The following is a 21,434-nucleotide window of genomic DNA, read 5'->3' on the forward strand; positions in this document are numbered from 1 at the left end:
ATCCAGGCACAAGGGGAGCAGGAGCAGGGACCAGCCAAGGACCAAGGGGGCAGGAGCACAGGCACCTGAGGCCAAGCTGTGGGGAAGCACTTGCTTACCTTGCCCAACGCATAAGCATCAGGGTCCTCTTTCTTCCTCCGCTCCACCAGACCACCGCTGAGGCTCTTTTCTTCTCCATGCCCCGCACGGGGGCTGACGTGGAGGCTGAGCCAGGGGGCAGCCCCCGCTTTCCTCCAGAAGCCCTGGTGTCGCACGGCCCTCGCAGGGCTCCTGCCACGTGCCCTATGCAGAGCTGCGCAGCTCTGCCCAGCCGCTGGCGCCCCCGCCGGCAACAAGAAAAATTGCATAGGCTGGAGCCCCTGCTCTGGGAGGGAGAGCGATTCTGAGCCTCTGCCTGCAGCCCAGGGATTTCCCTGGGTCATCGCGCGGCGCTGACCCAGGGGGCGCCCTGGGCTGCCGGCTGCCGCCAGCACTCAGACTCCCTCTCTGTCCTAGCAGCAGCGGCTGCTCAACCATTTAAAAAAATTGGGGGAGGGGGGTGTGCCGCTTTTTGGCACTCCCAAATCTTGGTGCTCTAGGCAACCACCTAGTCCGCCTAAATGGTTGCACCGACCCTGGAGGCTTACTATGTGAAAGGGATCACTGGTACAAAAGTTTGAGAATTACTGTTTTAACAGGCTCTAAAGGACCATTGCCCAGTGAACAAATTTAACGTTCTTGCATCAACATGGTAGGTCCCACACAATTTAACTTCATAGATAATATCCCCACATAGGCAGAAACAGCCCGGTTGGAACGCAGCTATGTGCCCAGCCTTGCAGACCTCAAGCGGGTAACTTTTATATTTCAGACAAGGCACTCGATGTTTTCAGTCGCCTGCACCGTACTGCGGGGCAGATCGTGCCGCGGCAGGGGCACTGCCAGGACTGCTTTGCCCAGGGCTGCGCTTTCTCTGCTGCCTGCCCAGCAGCACTGATCACCCCTTGCCCCTCGCAGCAATTGGTGCAGGGCTTAATTTGTAATAAAAAGGGTGCCTGGGCTCAAGCAATTTTTTTCCATTCATATCCGATGGAGCAAGCCCAGGGGTGCCAGGGCTACGAACTGCAACGCCCAGGGGTGCCGGCTCTGAACCGCCGAGCCCCAAGGGTGCCGGGGCTACGAACTGCAACGCCCAGGGGTGCCGGGGCTCTGAATCGCCGAGCCCCACGGGTGCCGGGGCTACGAACCGCCGAGCCCTTGGGTGCCGGGGCTACGAACTGCAAAGCCCAGGGGTGCCANTCACCCCTTGCCCCTCGCAGCAATTGGTGCAGGGCTTAATTTGTAATAAAAAGGGTGCCTGGGCTCAAGCAATTTTTTTCCATTCATATCCGATGGAGCAAGCCCAGGGGTGCCAGGGCTACGAACTGCAACGCCCAGGGGTGCCGGCTCTGAACCGCCGAGCCCCAAGGGTGCCGGGGCTACGAACTGCAACGCCCAGGGGTGCCGGGGCTCTGAATCGCCGAGCCCCACGGGTGCCGGGGCTACGAACCGCCGAGCCCTTGGGTGCCGGGGCTACGAACTGCAAAGCCCAGGGGTGCCAGGGCTCTGAACCGCCGAGCCCCAAGCACTGGATCGGTGCCCCTGCCCTGGGGAGAGGGCGCGGGCGAGACAGCCGCGGTGCTAAGAAGACGCCTTACCTGCGTGTCCAGGGAGCCGGGCTCCTCGCACTCCCGCTCCCCGCCGCCAGGCAGCCCAGAGCCAAGTGCCAGCTCAACACAACACGGCGCTAGCCGCAGCAGCAGGCGGCTGTCAGCGGTTGGCCGGCCTCGGGTATGCACCGCGCCGCCTGATTACACAACAGGAACTGTGCGCCCCAATATTATATAGGAAGGCACGTTAGACCTAGCACATCACAGGGTTATCCTCAAACCCGAGCTTGAAGCGAAGGGAAACAGCCCACCCGCCGCACGTTGAGTCCGGCAGTGTGCTAGGCACACCTCTGCGCTGAGGACCCCGCACCCCAGGTCCTGGAGCGCTGTTAACTGTTGCCATGGAGACGCAGCCGACCGTCGCGCAGGCCGCAGCGGAGCCGGGCGGCGGATTGTGGCTGGGGTTGGCTTTGGTGTCCTACGGAGTCCGGATTGCCCCTCTGAGGCCGGTGCAGATGTTCAGGCAGTTGGCAGGAACAGCTCCCTGCCGAAGGCTCACGGGAAATGGGGCGGAGCAAGGCTGCGTTGCTTCCGGCCAGCTCAGCGCCTGCCTTCCGGACTCGGACCCGCTCCTCCGCCGCCGCTGGTGGAGTGCGGACGCGAGCTAGCCGGTCCGGCAGGCAGGTTGCCGCCCGCGAGACCTCGCCTCTCTCCTCTAAGGCTGGTGCCGCTGAGGCGTCCACCTCACGGGCCGGGTCCAGCTTTGGCTCTCAGGACGCTCCTGACGTTTCCCTTTCGGAGGCTGAGCGCGCCTCCGAAGCCTGCGCCTCTCAGGGCGGGGCGAGCAATTCCGAGGAGAGCAGCGAGAGCGGGGAGGCAGCCGGCGAGGCGACTTCCGTCGCCAGCACCATGTTGGACCTATTCGGCTCCATCCCCACCCAGATGGTAAGGGGGTCCCCAACGCCACAGGGAGCACCGCGGGCTGGGTAATATAACCAACTGGCCCAGTGTTCCGGCGGCTGCCTTGCGCTGGACGCATCAATCTCCGTCTCCTGGGGTTGGTGTTGCCTGGCTCGGTTTCCATACCCAGCGCCACACTGTTCTATTGGCCTGTTATTGTGCAAGGGGTCTGTGCTGTAAACAACAGTACAGATCAGCTATTCTTCGCTGCGACATGGTAATTAAGTTGTCAGTGCTTCCGTCTACAGTAGGAATGCTGCCCACACTTTTGTGGCTGAGTTACTGGGGATTTCCTGACTTGAAGTCTTAACTGCTCACTTTTTTGTAGTATTCATCATCTTAGCTTAAAGTGAATGACATCAAGTGCAATGCCGACAACATTCCTCCACAAAAAGTAGCTATTCTAAAATATCTGGAAAGGGGTGAGATATAGTACTTCATTAAACCGTTTAAAAGTTCTGTAGTGACAACTGCTGCAACATCAGTCTACACCAATGCAAACAGACTACTTCTGTCCAAGATGTTTGTGGCTATGGTATACCTAGCTGCGATGCAAGAATTAAAGCAAGCCTGTTTCATCAGCTGACAATTGTGTTCTTTTGAAATCGGTGGCCTTTGACTTTCTAATAGTTTTTTTTTTTTTGTGATGCTCCCCGTCTTTCCTTCCCACCCAAGAGTTAGAATCATAGCTTGATATATTGATTTTTTAATTTTTTTTTTTTTTTTACAGCAACATTTTGTACCTTCACCAAGTATTCTGGCTATGAATGTAGACAGAATACTATTATCTCCAGGATAAGAGTATCTGGAATGCAGAAGACAGGATATGGTGCTGGATTCTAAATGCACATGTGCTCAATTTCACATATCAATCACTGTTTGACATTGTTGACTTATTTGCGAGTGTGCAATTACTGGTTTTCTTCTGGTGAAGTGGGGTTATAACGCACAAGGAGGAAAATATACCAACATACCAATTAAATTACACACACTAGTCTTGCTATGTTCACTTCTTCACTAATATATGCATGCACTTATCTGCTGCTTATAACATAAGCTTCCTATGCAAGTTAAATTTAAATTCAGAATGCGGAAGCATGGTCCTTTGCTCTAAGCAGAGAGCTGGGCATTCTAGTACTGGCTCTGCCATAGATTGTCTTGCTGAAGGTCTCATGCAATCTGTTTCCCAGTTTTATAAAACAGGAAATATTGAATCAACACGAGGTGATTCTTTGCAAAGGGCTATAAAAATACAATAAACTTATTTTCTGAAATTTTAAATGCAACCTCCTCCTTATTAGCTGTGATGTGACTTAGGGACATCTGCACAGAAGCCCAAACTCCTAATGATAGCCCAGAATGCAGTTTCCTGCTTTTTTTATGTTATCATTGGAGCTGTAGGAGACACTAGGCTAGGCATTAAGATTTTTACAGCATAAAACCAAGATTTCTTTAAAGAAGACATTCTAGTTTTAAGCATTTGTTTGTATTCCACATCACTCACTACAAAGTCAGGGCATATGCACAAGCTCTGTCTTTGTGCTACTTGATTGTGACAGAGGCTACAATAATTGTTTACTTGTTGGTGTAGATGGTTGGGTAATTATAACCTTTAACTATTTTTTGCCCTCCACAGGACTACAAGGGTCAAAAACTAGCAGAACAGATTTTTCAAGGGATCATTCTTGTTTCTGCAGTAAGTATAACGGAGTCATGGTTAAAGCCGTATTAGACATCCTTTACAAATAAACTGATCATGGTCTGAAATCTTAAATTTTTAAAGCTTGAAGCAAATCAGCCCGACTGTCTTTGAATGAGACTTTGCGGGGTGGGGAGAGTTACACACTTCGTCTATGATGTTCAAAATAAATTTGTTAGATTGCAGTGATATTAGCGCAGGGGTTCTCAAACTGGGGGTCGAGACCCCTCAGGAGGTCACGAGCTGTCAACCTCTACCCCAAACCCTGCTTTGCCTCCAGCATTTATAGTGGTGTTAAATATATACAAAAGAGTTTTTAATTTATAAGGGGGTCACACTCAGAGACTTGCCATGTGAAAGGGGTCACCAGTAAAAGTCAGAGCCACTGTATTAGAGGATCAGTTATGGATTTTGGATTCCAGTTTAATTCAATGTCAGATTCCTTAATCCTGAAGAGACAGCATAGTTTAGTGGACTAAGCATAGGGCAAGAAGCCAAGAACTCTCAAGTTCTAATTGTAGCTCTGACTCTGTTCTATGGGGCCTTGGGTAAGTCACTTAACCTATCTACCTCACTTTTCATAGAAGTGGAGGAGTGTTTGCAACCTGCTTTATAAATGCTACTAAAAAGTCTAAATAGTTAAATACTCAAGATACTGGAAGTGTTTCAGTATGATCCCTTCACTATTCTATAATGAAAAAAATTACATTAAGAGAACATTAAGGATGCAAGGTCAAGCACTCAAATGAAGAGATGCCAGAATTAAGGCTTCTTTCACACTCCAGATTTTTCCAGAAGCATTTAACAGCTGTGAGCTTCATACACTACAGAGTGTTGTGCTGCAGGCCTGACAGCTGTTACAAGCTATATACTATATAAACCTGCATTGGTTAAAACTAGGGCTGTCAAGCAATTAAAAAATTAACCATGATTAAGTCACACTGTTAAACAATAGAATACCATTTAACTATTTTGGATGTTTTGTAAATTTCAGTATTGATTTCATTTACAACACTGTACAATGTTCACTTTATTACAAGTACTTGTGCTATAAAAAAAGTATTCAGTTCACCTCATACAATCTCTTTTTATCATGAAAGTTGAACTTACAAATGTAGATTTACAAAAAACTGCATCAAAAATAAAAATGTAAAACTTTAGTGTCTACAAGTCCACTCAGTCTTACTTCTTGTTCAGTCAGGCACTCAGACAAACATGTTTGTTTACATTTATGGGAGATAATGCTGCCTGCTTCTTGTTTACAATGTCCCCTGAAAGTGAGAACAGGTGTTCACATGGCGCTGTTGTAGCTGGTGTTGCAAGATATTTAAGGGCTAGATTCATATGTCCCTTCATGCTTCAACTGCCATTCCAGGGGACATGTATCCATGCTAATAAGGGGTTCTGCTCAAGAACGATCCAAAGCAGTGCAGCCCGACGCACGTTCACTTAATCATCTGAGGCAGATGCCACCAGCAGAAGGTTGATTTTCATTTTTAGTGGTTCGGGTTCTGTAGTTGCCACATCAGACTGTTGCTCTTTTAAGATTTCTGAAAAATGCTCCACCTTGCCCCTCTCAGGTATTGGAAGGCACTTCAGATTCTTAAACCTTGGGTCAAGTGCTGTAGCTATCCTTAGAATTGGTACCTTCTTTGCGTTTTGTCGAAACTGCAGTGAAAGTATTCTTAAAACAAAACAGCATGTGCGGGGTCATCATCCGAAACTACTATAACATGAAATATATGGTAGAATGCAGGTAAAACAGAGCAGGAGATAACTGTTCTCCCCCAAGGAGTTCAGTCACAAATTTAATTAACGCATTATTTTTTTTAATGTGTGTCATCAGCATGGAAGCATGTCCTCTGGAATGGTACCCAAAGCATGAAGAGGCATACGAATGTTTAGCATGTCTGGCATGTAAATACCTTACAATACCGGCTACCACTTTCAGGTGACATAGTAAATAAGAAGCCGGCAGCATTATCTCCTGTAAATGTAAACACACTTGTTTATCTTAGTGACTGGCTGAATGAGAAGTAGGACTGAGTGGACTTGTAGACTCTAAAGTTTTACATTTTTTTTTTTAAATGCAGTTACGTAACAAAAAAACTCTACATTTGTAAGTTGCACTTTCACAATAAAGAGATTGTATGAGGTGAATTGAAAATTATTATTTTACAGTGGAAATATTTGTAATAAAAATAGTGAGCATTGTACACTCTGTATTGTGTTGTAATTGAAATCAATATATTTGAAAAATGTAGAAAAGCATCCAAAAATATTTATTTATTACATTTCAATTGGTATTCTATTGTTTAACAGTGCAACTAAAACTGCGATTAAATGCGATCAATTTTTTTAAATTGCAATTTTTCAGTTAATCGCATGAGTTAATTGCGATTAAATTGACAGTCCTAGTTAGAACCCCTACAGCATAGAATTTCTGGGGATCATACAACACACACCACATTCACTGACTTCCTGTGTAACCTGCCAGTTTTTCTTTCTGTAAAAGGGAAAGAATTCTGAACTCCCACATGAGTTGTAGCTAAGCCTAAAGTTTTTAAAGCACTTTGAGGCCCTCTGAGTACATACTATACTATTTAGAAATTATTCTTAAAGTAAAGGTATAGCCAAAATATCGATTGAAAATATGTAAGTAGCTTGGAGAACTCCAGTTATGGAGTCAGGAATTCATGTTGAGGTTCCAAAAACAACTTCCTGTCTGCCCTACCCAGAGGCCATATACCCACTCTCCGTATCATCCCTTCTAGTAAAAGCTACAGAACTTAAATATCCAAGGCAAAAACAGTACATCAGACAAGCCAGCTTAGTGTCCAGTATAAACTGCAGGCTCAAACCTGCACCAATTCATTTTCATTAAACATAGTGGTGGTGTACCTCCCCTACATTTTATCTAGTCTCACATGAAGCCAAGTACACCTTCTCCATAACGATTAGACACTAAGTCTAAAAGCAGTTCTTTATCCTGTATATTTAAGTAAAATATTTATTCACATCCTGTTCTGCTTATGCCTATTCATTAGGAAAATAGCTCCACATAAAAATTGTACTTTAGACTTTACCATACTGAACAAACATCTAATTTTATGTATTCATGAAGTTACTTTTAATTCACAAAGACTATTCATATATAATAACTTAGTCCAGCTATCTCAACACTGATCTCAAACTAGAGATACTCATTGGGTGTGTGTCAAACTAAGATTAAGGATTGTGTTGGAATTGTAATTTTCCCAACTCGTTAACATTTAGTGGTTTTGTAATTGATTTTCCCTTTTTCTGGGATTTTTTTCAGAATTAACTGAAATCATTTTTGGTGTGGGAATGCTCATTAGGTTATTTTATTAAATTTGTATTGCTTCTTCTAGGTAATTGGTTTTATCTATGGCTACATCGCTGAACAGTTTGGTTGGACTGTCTATATAGTTATGGCTGGGTTTGCTTTATCGTGCCTGGTAAGACAAAATTAATTGCTAAATTACTCCATGATTACTAAAAATACTAATGGAGTTTCCAAAATTAAGTTTCCTGTTCATCAAATGCTGTTTACCTGAAACAGTGCTTAAATACAGGACTACTAGCACTGACTAGATGAGCATAATACAAACAGATGCACTAGAAACTTTACATTATGCACTAATGCACTTTCATTCTGAACTCTGTTCTTCTAGTCCTATACCTCCACTTAGCTTAGCCAATGTACCTTGTTTCTTATAGTCCAGTTCTGGTCCTAAGAGACTGATGTAAACAGATCACCAATAGAAGTCTTCTATACTGGAGTCCTTAAGTCACTAAATCAGATGGTCTCTTCAATCTGGTAGACCTTCATCTTTAGTAATATTTTGATGATAATCAGACCTTGTTCAGCTGATACTGCAAGTACACATAATGAAGGTTGTGTAGTAGTAACAGTCCTAATTACACGCTAGACAAAGTTGGGGTTAGTAAGTTATATAATTAAACTTTTTCTTCCTTTAAAGCTAACACTCCCTCCATGGCCTATGTACCGCCGCAATCCTCTGAAATGGCTACCTGTCCAAGAGTTAGGAACAGAAGATAAGAAGCCAGCAGAGAGAAAACTGAAAAGGCATACTAAAAGTTGAAGAATATGAACCCTCATGATGTAACACTGGAGAATTTTGCTTCATTAAAGGTTTCTAATGATTACCAGTATGAGACACGTTCTTTTCTTAGTAATTTAGAGATTACTTGCTACTGTTAGTATACCAGGATCCAACTCAAGGAACAGTATATTTGGGGTTGAGGAACAACATGCAGATTGCCTCTAGGTAAAATTTTGTTAGGCAGTGCTATGAAAGCAAAATGGGAAGTAAACACTGAATGAGGTTAAATTATAAATAAATTTCAGGGTACACTTAGGCAAGTTCTATGTTCTTGTAAGCTCTGCAGTTTAGTATTTCACTTGTAAGTAACACTGCCTGTAAAGTAATCAGTCTAGTTAAGAAAACGGAAGAAATAGCTTGAATTAAAATACTGGTATCAGTAAAACATTTCAGCTGAAGTATCAGTGGTGCGTTTACAAAGGTATTGAGTATAAAACAGCCAGCTGATTTAGTTGTGTACAGTATTACATTTGCAAGTTCATGGCTGCTCAAAATTTTTAAAGTATACTAAGGATGAAAATTTAAGAATACATACAGTGAAACCCCGCTATAAGACAATGATTGGGGACCAAAAAATTGGATCGCACTAAATGCGGAGTCGCGGTATAGCGGGGTTGACCATTTCAAGCTGGTCGATTTCTCTTGGGCAGAAAACTACTTTCATTTGCGAACTGCCCATAAGGGTAACTGAAAGGGTGCAGCTCCAGCAGCGGGGGCTCTCAGTCATGCAGTGAGAGAGGGAAACACTTGAGAGCAAGGGAGACATGCAAGGGCAAGAGGAAGAGCAGCTGGGGAGGAGAATGGCTCTTCTCACCAAAAGGGTAAGCGGAGGTAGGGGGGGGAAGAGGCAGTGGGGAAGGCATATTCCATTTTTTTGTTTTTTTCTTCGAGGGCGCTCCAGCCTTTTTTTCCCCTTTCTTCTTTTTTGCGCTTCGGTGGCGCTCTGGCTGTTTTTTTGTTTTGTTTTGCGCTTTAGTGGTGCTCTGGCGGTTTTTTCTTTTCTCTTTTGCGCTTCCGTGGCACTCCAGCCGCTTTTTTTTTTTTTGGTTTGGGGCAGCCAGAGCCTCCTTACAATCGCATTATAGCCAAACTTGCATTATTGCAGGATGCATTATAGCGGGGTTTCCCTGTATTATTACATAGAATTCAAGGACAAGTTTTGATTCCTGTGTAAAGTTGGGGAAAGTAAAGGGAATTAAGTCTTTCTCGTCCTTGTGAGTAAACTGCCTTCTCCCCTTTTATGGAAAATCAGTCCTTTTTAATGTGACTTGGATGTGTATGTATGTACACAAGTAAAATATACCTACATCTAGTATCTGTAATGTGGCAAATATGAGGTAATGTGAACTAGGCCTTTAGGAAGACTTTACTTAAGAGAATTTCAGTTGCAGCAAAGCTAACATGGAGTTGTGAATAGGGCAGATATAGATAATTAACCATTGTTTGGTGGTAAGGAGAAAGCTTAAAATCATAAAGACAAGTTTTATTCATGAATTCAAGCAATTTAAGTAGTTGGAGTCGCATAGGACTTGTCTCATACAGTTATGCTTCATTTCTAAGATTTTGTTGTTTTCTGTTACTGAAACACAGCAACTTTGCAGGGTTGCTTTATAAGTGATTAAATTCCTTAACCTGAAAAATTATCACTTTAATTGAGAGTACTTTCTGTTCTAAATGCATCAACTGTGTAACGGTGCAGAGTGGAACGGCTACACTACAGAATGGGTTAGGAGAGGAAATGAATACCAACACATCAGAAACTGGTGGGGCTATTTACTTAGCAAATTTTAATATCCAAATTGGCATTTGGCCAGGGTGCTGCCTCTTCTCTTGTGATCTTTAGTGTGCACTCTTGATGTTCAAATCATCTTTTGTACCAACACTCCAATCTTTGCTTATTAAAAATGATTTTGCTCCTCATAGCTTGAAGGTTAACTATAAACCAGACATGCCCAGAACAGTGGGACTGAGGGAGATGCAGAAGCTGCAATGGACATGGAGAACAACTGAGTTGAGCCTTCTACTATTTTATGACGTCATCACTCTAATGCACTTTGTGCTGATGATGGGCACTATTATTCTGCAGCATATCTCTAGATGAGCTATTCTGTAGGATAGCATATCTACTAAGCATATTAAGGAAACGACACTTTGTAGACTTACTGAATATGATTTTATTTAACAAAATTCAGATATCCTTGACTTAATTATCCCTTTAAAAATCAAAAGATTTACAAACCTTCAGAACACTGATGCTGCAAAACACGTTCTGTCAAACATTAGAACATAAGTATAAAAAAAACTTCGTGTAAGACAAGTTGACAGATGAAATGGTACATTAAATAGACCAATTAATCCGAATGTATCTAGTCTTTCTTTAATCATTATTCCATTCCTAAAAGGAATTAGTATTTGCATTTGTTCTGGTTGGAGAAAACAAAATTCTAATCTAAACCTTGAACATGAGCTCTAATGATGCCCAAAGGCTCAGAGTAAGGAGTCCATCTTTTTATTGTATCTTAAACAGTTTCAAATTTTAAACCATTTCTAGAAACTGCAGTGAGTTTTTGCAGCTACAGAAATCACAATCAGCTCTCCATACCAAACTGTGCTTTAGGTCTTAACTTCAGTACATTATAATTCTAATAATCCCACATTACAGGTTTAGCAAATGTTCCCAGTCACTTGGTAGTATAGTAAGAAACAAGTATGACTGAAACAGAAATTAGAACTAAATCTTAGTAGTTTACATACAGAATTTAGAACGTACTTTCTAGAAACAATTTCATACCCATAAAACACTCATTCAGTGAGTGAGACCAAAAGGCAAGTAGTGTAAAGTAAAAATCCAGATACATACCAATTTTTTCTTCTGTAGAAAAAGTAAAAGTCCTTCACATTTTAATATAAAAACATTACTAGTACTAATGCTGTAACAAAGATGTGCTGCTGTGCACAGGCAAATAAGCATTCCACTCTGTCAAGACCAGTTTACCTCTTTACCCAGATATATTTACCCATGGATTTTTCATAAGTACCACAAAATTAGTCTATACAGAATAGGGAGATAGTTCAGTCTACCAGACAACCTCTAAAAGTAGGTCCTTGCTGCTTTTCTCTAACACGGGTTGGCAACCTTTCAGCAGTGGTTTGCCACGTCTTCATATATACACTCTAATTTAAGCCTTCATGTATCGGTAATACATTTTAATGTTTTTTAGAAAGTCTCTCTACAAGTCTATAATATATAACTAAACTACTGTTATATGTAAAGTAAACAAGGTTTTCAAAATTTTTCAGAAGCTTTATTTAAAATTAAATTAAAATGCAGATCTTATTAGTTTAGTGCAGGGGTTGGCAACTTACAGCACAAAAGCCGATTTTGAGTGGCATGCAGCTGCCTGCCATGGTCCCAGCCCTCAGATCCACTCAGCCTCCCTCCCCCCACCCACCGCTCTCCCCTGCAGGGGCAGGATGCAGAAGCTTGGTCCTGCAGTAGGCAAGCTTCCCCCCTCCCCCACTTCTTCCCCCAGCATGGTGCTTTCCTGCCCCTCCCCCTCTCCTTCCCTGCGCCAACCCAGCTGACAACCCTTGCGAGGGGGAGGGGAAGAACGGCAGCCTGCACGCAGCTCTGTAGAGGCAGAGGTAGGGGCGGAGCCTTGGGGAAGGGGGTGGAACGGGGCACATCCCTTCCAGCCCCATGCCATGAGCTGCTCAGGGCAGAGGGCTGGGAGCACCCCTACGAGCCGAGCATCCCAGCCCTCTGTCCTGACCCCCCACCCCACCCCCGACAGCCCCATCCCTCTTGCCCTTGATCCTTGGAACCCCCCACACCCCCCCCAGCCTTCTGTCCTGAATCGCACCCCCCCACCCCGGTCTGGGGTCCTGGCCGCAGGCCCTGCTCAGCCCGCTGCCAGCCTAGGTGAACAGAACTCCAGGCTGGCAGCGAGCTGAGCAGGCTGGCGGCATAAGATCAGCATTTTAATTTAATTTTAAATGACACTTCTTAAACATTTTGAAAACCTTATTTACTTTACATACAACAATAGTTTAGTTATATAATATAGACTTATAGAAAAAGAGACCTAAAAACATTAAAATGTATTACTGGCACGCAAAACCTTAAATTAGAGTGAATAAACGAAGACCCGGACACCACTGCTGAAAGGTTGTCGACCCCTGGTTTAGTGTGATCCTTGCCCAGCCCGCCCCGCTCTGGGGTTTCGGCCACTGGCTCCTGTCAGCCGGGATCTCAGCCCGCTGCCAGCCTGGGGTTCCTTCACCCAGGGTAGCAGCAGGCGCTGAGTGGGACTGGCAGCAGGACTCCAGCTGGCAAGGGGCCAAAAGTGGGAACCCCAGAGCAGTGTCGGGCTGAGGAGGTCAGCCCGCCCCACATGCCGTCAAAAAAATCAGCATACGTGCCACCTTTGGCACCTATGCCGTAGGTTGCCAACCCCTGCTCTAAGAGCTGTAAGGGAAGAAAGGTCCAGTTAAGTCACCTGGTCAAAACTTAACATTTTCTTCAAGAAACTTCAGATGGCGAGCCTTCACACTGTAATCTGTGTACTTTTCTCTCATGTGCTCCCGTAAGTGCAACTATTAAGTATAAAAGAAATAGTCAGCTGTTTTTTAATCAAAGACATGAATGCTGCTACCTGATAGACTTACACTGAGGATACCAAATCACCTTTAAATAAAAGTGTCACATGAAAAGTTTGACCAAATCAAAAGGGGGAGCTGATAACATTTGAACACAATCATAGTGTTGGCTCAAATAAAGAGCATATTCCGAAGTGCCACAGGTCAAAAGGAATTCCAGAATTAAAAGGTGTCAAATTTAAAACATAACTTGAATTTTTGATTAAACTTGTCTGTGTAATAATTTGTAGCCAAGGTTTGCATGGAAACAGCTAAAGATCTCTTACGATTTAACCTACATTAATTAGGAAGATGAAAAACGGTTACCTTCTTATAACTGTTGTTCTTAGATGTATTGTTCATGTCCACTCCAATCAGGCATGTGTGTGCTGCGTGCATGCCGGCCAAAATGTTTTTCCCTTAGCAGTATCTGTAGGGTCAGCCTGGGCTCCCAGTATAGGTCCCTGCTGACCCGCCACTCCTTTAGTTCCTTCTTGCCAGCTACTCTGACAGAGGGGTAGGAGGGTGGGTATTAGAATGGACATGAACACTACATCTCGAAGAACAGTTACGAGAAGGTGAGTAACTTCTTTCTTCAAAGTGCTTGCTCATGTCCATTCTAATCAGGTGACTCACAAGCCCAAGTTCAGAAGGTGGGGTCAGTGTCTTCCACTGATTGGAGCACTGCTCGTCCGAAGGCTGCATCGACTCTGGCCTGCTGGATAATCGCATAGTGCTTTGTGAAAGTAAGTACAGAGGACCATGTTGCTGCTCTGCAGATTTCCTGGGTGGGAATGTGCACCAGGAATGCCACTGAGGAGGCCCAAGCCCTGCTGGAGTGCACTGTGATTGAAGGAGCAGGCACCTTTGCCAAGTTGTAGCATTCCCGAATGCATGATGTGATCCATGGCGAGATATGTTGAGAGGAGAAAGGAAGACCTTTCATTCTGTCCGCCACTGCCACGAAGAAATGGATAAACCTTCAGAACGGTTTTGTTCTCTCGATGTAGAAGGCCAGCACTCTGTGGACATGCAATGAGTGAATCCTTAGCTCCCTGGTGCTGCAGTGTGGCTTAGGGTAGAATACAGGGACAAAGATGTCCTGGTTGATGTGAAATTGGGAGACAACCTTTAGGAGAAAAGCTGGGTGAGACCCGAGTTGAACCTTGTCCTTAGGGAATACAGTGTAAGGAGGTTCTGATGTTAGGGCCCTAAGCTCAGACACCCTCCTAGCTGAGGTTATCGCTACCAGAAACGCCACCTTGTATGAGAGGGAGAGAGCAGGGAGCATGTCGCCAAGGGCTTAAATGGTGATCCCATAAGCCTGGAAAGGACCAGTTTGAGGTCCCAAGCCGGTACAGCCTGTCGAGACATTAAGGAAACAGCTGACCATCAAATTTGCAAAGACTAAGCAGCCCTCTGCGCCTGGGTGGAAGGTGGAGATGGTGGCCAAGTGAACCCTTATTGATGACATGGACAGACACTGCTGCTTAAGATGGAGAAGATAGTCCAGTATAAGTGGCACCGAGGCGAGTGTCAGGGACGGGAGGTGCTCTGACCAAATTGAAAATCTCTTCTGTTTGGCAAGGTAGGTAGCTCCTGTGAAGGTTTTCTGCTGCCAAGGAGAACTTGTCTGACTTGATCAGAGCAGGAGAGCTCCACTGAGACCAGAGACCTTGTGTTCTGAGACCTCCCAAATGTGTCCCCCCCCCCCAGCCCAAGTCTGATATGTGTCAGTAACGACAGGGATGGCTGAGGGATGGTGAAGGGGACCCCTGTACCTACTACCTTTGGGTCAAGCCATCACAGGAGAGAGTCTAGTACTGGGCAAGGCAGGGTTATAATCCTGTCCAAACTGTCCTGGACTGGCCAATACACTGACGCTAGCCACAACTGAAGATACAAGCCGTCACGTGTCCCAGAAGCGTCTGGAAATTCCTTGCTGTAGTGGTGGGGAACTGCCTGAGACCCCATATAATGTTGCCCAAGGACCAAAACCTGGCTTCTGGGAAGTATGCCCTGGCTTGTGTTGAGTCCAGCACTGCCCCTATAAACTCTATCCTCTGAACAGCGGACAGCATTGATTTCCCTTCATTTAGAAGGAGACCCAGTTCATTGAACATTATTCTTATGAATGACCCGTGTCTCCACTTGAGACCTGGAGTGCCCTTGACCAGCCAGTCGTCGAGGTACAGGAACACCTGTACCTGCCGCTTTCACAGGAACGCTGCCACAACAGCCATGCACTTGGTGAACACTTGAGGAGCCGCTGACAGGCCAAATGGGAGGGCAGTAACTGATAGTGGTGGTGGTTCATCACAAACCTGAGGTATTTTCTGTGGAACGGAAGTATTGCTATGTGAAAGTATGCGTCCTTCAAGCTGAGGGTGATATACCAGTCTCCTGCATCCAGTGAGAGGACAGTGGAGGCCAAAGAGACCATGTGGAACTTGTGTGAGAACTCAACAAGTTCGTGAAGAAGCTCATCTAGGATGGTCCTGAGCCCACCCTTGGCTTTCGGTATTAGAAAATACCAGAACTAGAAACCCTTGCCTCTTTGCTCCTGAGGAACCTCTTCCACTGCCCCTAGAGAGAGAAGCGAGTGCATCTCCTGAATAAGGATTTGCTTGTGAGAAGGGTCCCTGAAGAGGGACGGGGAAGGGGGTTGGAAGGGCACAGAACTGGATGGAGTATCTCCTCTCTACCATACAGAGTACCCAGTCGTCTGAAGTGATATATGACCACGCAGGGTAGAAAGGGGATAATCGGGACAAAAAGGGTAAGTCTGGGTGCCATCCTCGACAACACCCTCAAAAGGCTGGTCTGGGGCTGGGAGGTGTGTTGAGCTGGTCAGAGCCCTGGCCGGAGGACAGGTGGTGGTGTCTTCTGCCACTCTTATTTCTCCTCTGAGGAGCGTGCTGCCAGTTCTGTGGTTGGTAGAACTGTGAAGGAGGCTGCAGCCAGAAGTGCCTGCGCTGAGTGGCGGGAGTGGGGAGGCCCAAGGACCTGAGGGTGGCCCTTGAGTCCTTTAGACTGGAGTCTTTTATCCGTTTTATCATAAAATAGGGCCAAACCCTCGAAGGAGAGGTCCTGGATGGTTTGTTGGACCTTGTAGGAGAGACCTGCAACCAGGAACTCCTCCTCATTGCAACCCCTATGGCCACTGTGCAGGAGGCTGCATCTTCCGCATCCAAGGCGGCCTGTAGGGAAGCTCAGGAAATCAATTTTTCTTTTTCCACCAATGGCATGAGAGTCCTGTGGCAGCAGCTCAGCAAACGTGGCCATCACACCGCAGGTGTTCAAGTATCTGCTAACGATGACCTGCCGATTTGATATGCAGAGCTTCAGCCCCCCAGTAGAGTGGACCTTCCTCCCCAAAAGGTCTAGTCTTTTAGTGTCCCTATTCTTAGGGGAGGAGCCCAGGTAGCACTGGCACTCACACTAGTTCGCTGCATCAACCACCAGGGAATTGGGGTGTGGGTGGGTATATAAGTGCCCATATCCCTTTTAAGGGACAAAGTCCCATCTCTCATTTCTCTTAGCTGTAGGGGACAGAGATGCCGGGGTCTGCCACAAGGTCTTTGTGGTCTCGGTAACCGTCTTTATTAATGGCAAGGCAATACGAGATGGTCCAGAGGAGGCAAGGATGTCAACCACTGAGTTGGCATCCTCTACCACCTCCTCTGCCTGGATGCCCAGGTTCTGGGCCACCAGCCACAGAAGCTGTTGCAGGACCCTGTTGTCCTCCAAGGCCGGGGATGTCCATCTCCCAGCCACGGTTTTGTCTGGGGAGGAGGAGGAACAACCTGGCAATGGGCCCTGCTCACTCCCCTCAGCGCCCAGGGGGTCACAAAGCTGCCAGGTCCATAGCCTGCGGTGCCACGGCCGTCGGAACGAGGATCATCGGTGCTGATGCTGGCGGTGCTGAGGTCACCGATGCCAGTGGTGGCACGGTTGGAAGAGTTGGTGCCAGCGCTGCCAACAGTGCTTGTGGAGGAATGAAGGACACCGAAAACTCCGATGTGGACCTGGACCTTGACCCTTGGATTTGTCCCTGTCTCTGACGATACGCCCAGGGTGTCCAGAAGGGCCACAGAGTCAAGGGTTGCCAGTACAGTGGCCACAGCACCGGATAGGGCTGATGGTCACGGCGGGACCTGCAACTTCTGCTCCTGGTCCTATCGGAATGTTAGAATTCCACCTCAGACTCCTCAGTCAGAGGGGAGGACGACCACAGAGGAGCGGTACTCCACAGTGCTGGGGAGCGGTGAGGCTCCCCCAAGTGGGTGGACCATGCCAGGGAGAGGCGAGATGGAGATTGGTATGCCATCATTGCCGGCTTGCCCTTTGATGGGAATGAGGGCTGGGCAGTCACAGGCAACTTGTCTCTACTCTGCGGGGAGGACGGCACCATGAGGCGCATAAGGTCTGAGACACCTCGAATGCCTCTGGCACTGAGGGGAGCTGGAGCTGTGCGACATGTCCATCTGGAGAGCAATGAAGGTTCAGACTGAACTATATCCCAGGGCGGAGGAGCCGAGGTAACGTTGCCCGAATCAGGTCCCCCTGCTGCAGGCTTCTTGGGCTTGGAGGGGGAAGAGCGACCCCTCTCTGGCCTTTTCTTTTTCTGGGGCACCAGGGACTGAGATCCGTGCCTGACAGAACACTGTCTATGGGCAGAGCTATGGCGCTGCCGTGACTCCTTGAGGTCCTTCCTCAGTACCGGCTTCTGCACTGCGCACTGATGAGGAGGTGCTGGGCGTGGGTTCTGCTGGGCATGGGTCGAATTGTGGTTTGAGTGCACCTCCCTTAAAAGGATCTTGAGTCTTTGATCTCGGTCCTTCAAGGTTCTATGGCAAAACCCTTTGCGTATTCTGCACTTCTTCTGGTGGCTCTCTCCGAGGCACTGCAGACAGGAAGAGTGCAGGTCATTCTTAGGCATTAACTTTCCACAGTCCTCACAGAGCTTGAACCCTGGGGACCAAGGCGTACCCCAGAACCGGGGAAGTGTTGTTGGGGAGAACCTCCAAAAGAAATCTTAAGAGCTACTAGTTAATAGTTCATAGTTCTAACTGACTACTTACATTAGAAGCTATAAACACAAAGCGTGGACACTGCCCAAATGCACTTGCAAAGCAAGAGCAACAGTTTGTTCCAGCTAGTCGTCACCGGCAGTGAGAAGGAACTAAGGGGGTGGTGGGTTAGCAGGGCCCTATATTTGGCGCCATGAGGTGTAACTCCAGGGGGCACCCAGGTTGACTCTCCGGACACTGCTAAGGGAAAAATCTTCCAGCTGGTGTGCACGTGGCATGCACACACACCTGACTGGAATTGACATGAACAAGTACTCAAAGAAGAAGAATCGGTTTCTCCATTTGGATACATGTTCAAATACACATACACAACTTCCAGTGAAGTCAGACAGAATTTGGGCATTCAAAGTTGACACATAATGAAGATATGCTAACAGAGTAATGTCAGAGTAGTCAAACCTCTAGTACCTTTTCCAAATTGGAAGGTAAGGGTATATGACATTGACATCAACTTCCAAGTAGGATCAAAGAATTCAAGGCTGCTCCCCTTCTTACATTCTGAATCAATTACACTGCATAACATGGTAATTTGTTTAGTGAATATACATGAGTATGATACTGATTCTGCAAACAATTAAGCACATGCTTAAGTCTCTGCAGGATCAGGGCCTGTATCATTATATCAGATCAGTTTCTCAAGATATAAAAATGAGAACAATGCTCATTTAACCTTTGTGTGGAAGAAAAAAGAAGCAAATACAATTGACTACAGTATACAGGAAAGACACTCACCTCTCTCTTCAGTTCATCATCTTCCTCCATGATGTCATATACTTTCTCTAGAAGTTTCACTCCCAGCCCTTGCACCACATCAGACCTCAAAATTTCAACCATTCTTCTAATCTTTTCAGGACCAGATAAAACATCTAAAAAAGTAATACAATTAACTATTTTTGCACTGACAATATTAACAGTCATCTTATACGTACTAGAAGTACTTAGATTGGTTGGTATCAGCAACTGCCTGGGAGGTGGTTTAGGACTGTGGAGTAGGCTCATCAGCTGGATGTCTCTGATGAGCAGAAATACAATTAAATAGGTCAGTCATCAGAAGGTGACTACTAGGCCTCTATGCAGGTGCAAGTTTTGTATAGATTCAGTTTGCAAAATCAGGTCTTGGAGGGCTCAGAGATTCAGACTCAGAAAGACATCACTGTATTAGTGTATACTCTGATCATGTCTGGAAGGTTCTTTGTAGTCATAATGGTAGAAACATTTTTTTAAAATTAAGTTGATGTTCTGAAAATAATTGTGTGGCAAAAAGTGGATTCTATAACAAATTTCACAGCAATACAATATACAGAATCCTGATAGAGAGGTTAAAAAACAAACCACACTTCAACCACTTTACATTTGAAAAACAAAAACGAACGTAAAAGTTCAGTAAGTACTGTATTTATACACAGGACAGACTAGCATGGGTTGCAGTCTAGTCTTCCACCAATGTGCCTCGACCTTCCAATCCTTCACTTCTCTGCTTAAACTGCAAACAAGGGATCCCACTTATGAATGTAGTTTTATGATAATGGAAGGTCAGCACCAGGAACAAAAACAGAAAAGTGCCAAACTTTACTTTGGACACTGAAATCATCCAAAATTAATATGACTGTCACTATTGACATAGGCTGGATTTAAGCTAATGATTCAAGGCTGAAAGATATATCCTATTAGCACCCTAAATCCCCTTTCTGCATTAACATGTGAAAGTAAAGGACTTGATCTAACCAGAAGAGATTGCAATTTAAGAAAATTTAAGCCACTGCACTTCTACCAGCACCTTCAAATTGGTTATAGATTTCCAGTACCAGCAGCTGTAAAATACCTGAGCAGATCACCACACTATTATAAATTTTAAAGTGCAGCTATGTGAGAAAAATTGACTATGTAAAAAGGCACTTCCTTATTGACCAAAATTTGCTCCCTGTACATTCACATAGTCATGTCCGCTGACCAGAGACAAAAGCTTTCAGTACATTTTACTCCTGTTATCTTTGCAGAATCGCCATAACTATGGGAAAGTTATCTTGATTCAATTCTGCTTTCTCAATCACCAGAAGGGAATCAACTAGAATCCTTGTCACTTACAACACATGAGCCAGGAAGAACAGTTTGAGACTTTCAGGTACCCAGATTATTTTTTTACATCCAGCTTTTGACTTGCAAACTGAGCTCAAGCTCTGGGACCCTGCAGGTGGATCCCAGAACCTGGGCTCCAGTCCAAGCCAGAACATCTACACTGCAATTTAAGCCCTGCAACACAAGCCTGGGTCAGCTGACCTGGGCCAACCACAGCTATGTCACAGGTCTTTTATTCCAGTGCACAGTTACTCTGAAAGTCAAAAACAAACCTTAAGATGCCATTTTTAGAGTAGCGTTTCAAAATCTACTCTTGTGAAGGCTGAATTTCAAAAGCTGATTTACCTGCATTGTTGCAAAATTAGAGAACTACTTGTAGCTGCAAAATAAGGACATTCTATGATGAGATCTCACCAAGCAGCTCCTGCATCTGCACAAAGCCCCAGGTTTTTAGATGCTGAGTTGAGTCCCATTTAAAAGATTAAGCCTTAAAGGTAATCTGCAAAGCTTTACAGCAACTACAATAATTGGAAGTTTTAAAAGTTGTATTTTAAGACACTGAAATCTACACTTCATTATTTTAGATCTCAAACGGTTATTTAAAACCTTCATAGTGTCGGTCACATATTGATAGATTACCTCACAGAACACCTTCTCTTCCATTCACAATTAGATGGAGCACCTCCCCTCCAACTGTCAAACAAATAACATACCTGTGGCAGCTACAGCAATTACTTAAGTCGAAAAGTGGTATTAAAAATGTAATTAATTTTAGCTGCTTTCATGTGATTAACAGAAGGAAAACAGCCCCATGTGACTAGCCAGCTTCCTGTGGACCACCAGCAAGTGCTCTGCAAACCACTGGTGGTCCACAGATCACAGTTTAAGAACCACTATTTTAAAGCATTAATAGAGCTACAGACCTGAAGGAAATTCTTCAAATTTGAATTTCTCTGGTTCATTAGATACTTTGCCATGTAGGATCAGAGTGTCTCTGTATTTCCTATGAAGCTTGAACTCTGATGCGGGGATTAGGATTGAAGAGTGTTCACAGTTCTCTTTAGAATCCATTTTCAGTGTCTGAGTCATTAGCTGTACCAAATCACTCATTTCATTCGTACTGCTTTTTCTAGAAAGGAAAAAAAATCTAATTCAATCCCAATCTCCATTTTGCAGTCAATGAGGACGTTCC

At 45.2% G+C, this 21,434-nt stretch overlaps 3 protein-coding genes across 4 annotated transcripts in view; 1 reads left to right on the top strand and 2 right to left on the bottom strand.

The window, feature by feature from the left end:
• The window catches only part of GLT8D1 (glycosyltransferase 8 domain containing 1), a 21,053-nt gene extending 18,947 nt beyond the window's left edge, over positions 1-2,106 (bottom strand). The window contains exon 1 of the mRNA XM_032805808.2: positions 1,677-2,106. The gene's annotated coding sequence lies outside the window, so the exon portion shown is untranslated. The remainder of the gene's footprint in view (positions 1-1,676) is intronic.
• An 85-nt stretch (positions 2,107-2,191) lies between these two features.
• On the top strand, positions 2,192-8,476 carry SPCS1 (signal peptidase complex subunit 1). Its single transcript, XM_032805809.2, has 4 exons — positions 2,192-2,573; positions 4,225-4,284; positions 7,680-7,766; positions 8,292-8,476. The coding sequence occupies exons 1-4, from the start codon at positions 2,193-2,195 to the stop codon at positions 8,412-8,414; spliced, it is 651 nt and encodes a 216-aa protein (XP_032661700.1). The 5' UTR covers position 2,192; the 3' UTR covers positions 8,415-8,476.
• Positions 8,477-10,585: 2,109 nt separating this feature from the next.
• NEK4 (NIMA related kinase 4) overlaps positions 10,586-21,434 on the bottom strand; it is a 40,306-nt gene continuing 29,457 nt past the window's right edge. The window contains exons 14-16 of one of the 2 annotated variants that reach the window (XM_032805804.2): positions 21,166-21,371; positions 18,899-19,032; positions 10,586-13,031 (exon numbers count right to left, since the gene is read on the bottom strand). In XM_032805804.2, the coding sequence (XP_032661695.1) occupies positions 12,939-13,031; positions 18,899-19,032; positions 21,166-21,371 (433 nt within the window). In that variant the 3' untranslated portion in view covers positions 10,586-12,938. The remainder of the gene's footprint in view (positions 13,032-18,898; positions 19,033-21,165; positions 21,372-21,434) is intronic. The other variant, XM_032805806.2, reaches the window with a different exon arrangement.

This window comes from Chelonoidis abingdonii, chromosome 16 (assembly GCF_003597395.2).
Source record: "Chelonoidis abingdonii isolate Lonesome George chromosome 16, CheloAbing_2.0, whole genome shotgun sequence".
Classification (NCBI taxonomy): Eukaryota; Metazoa; Chordata; order Testudines; family Testudinidae; genus Chelonoidis; species Chelonoidis abingdonii.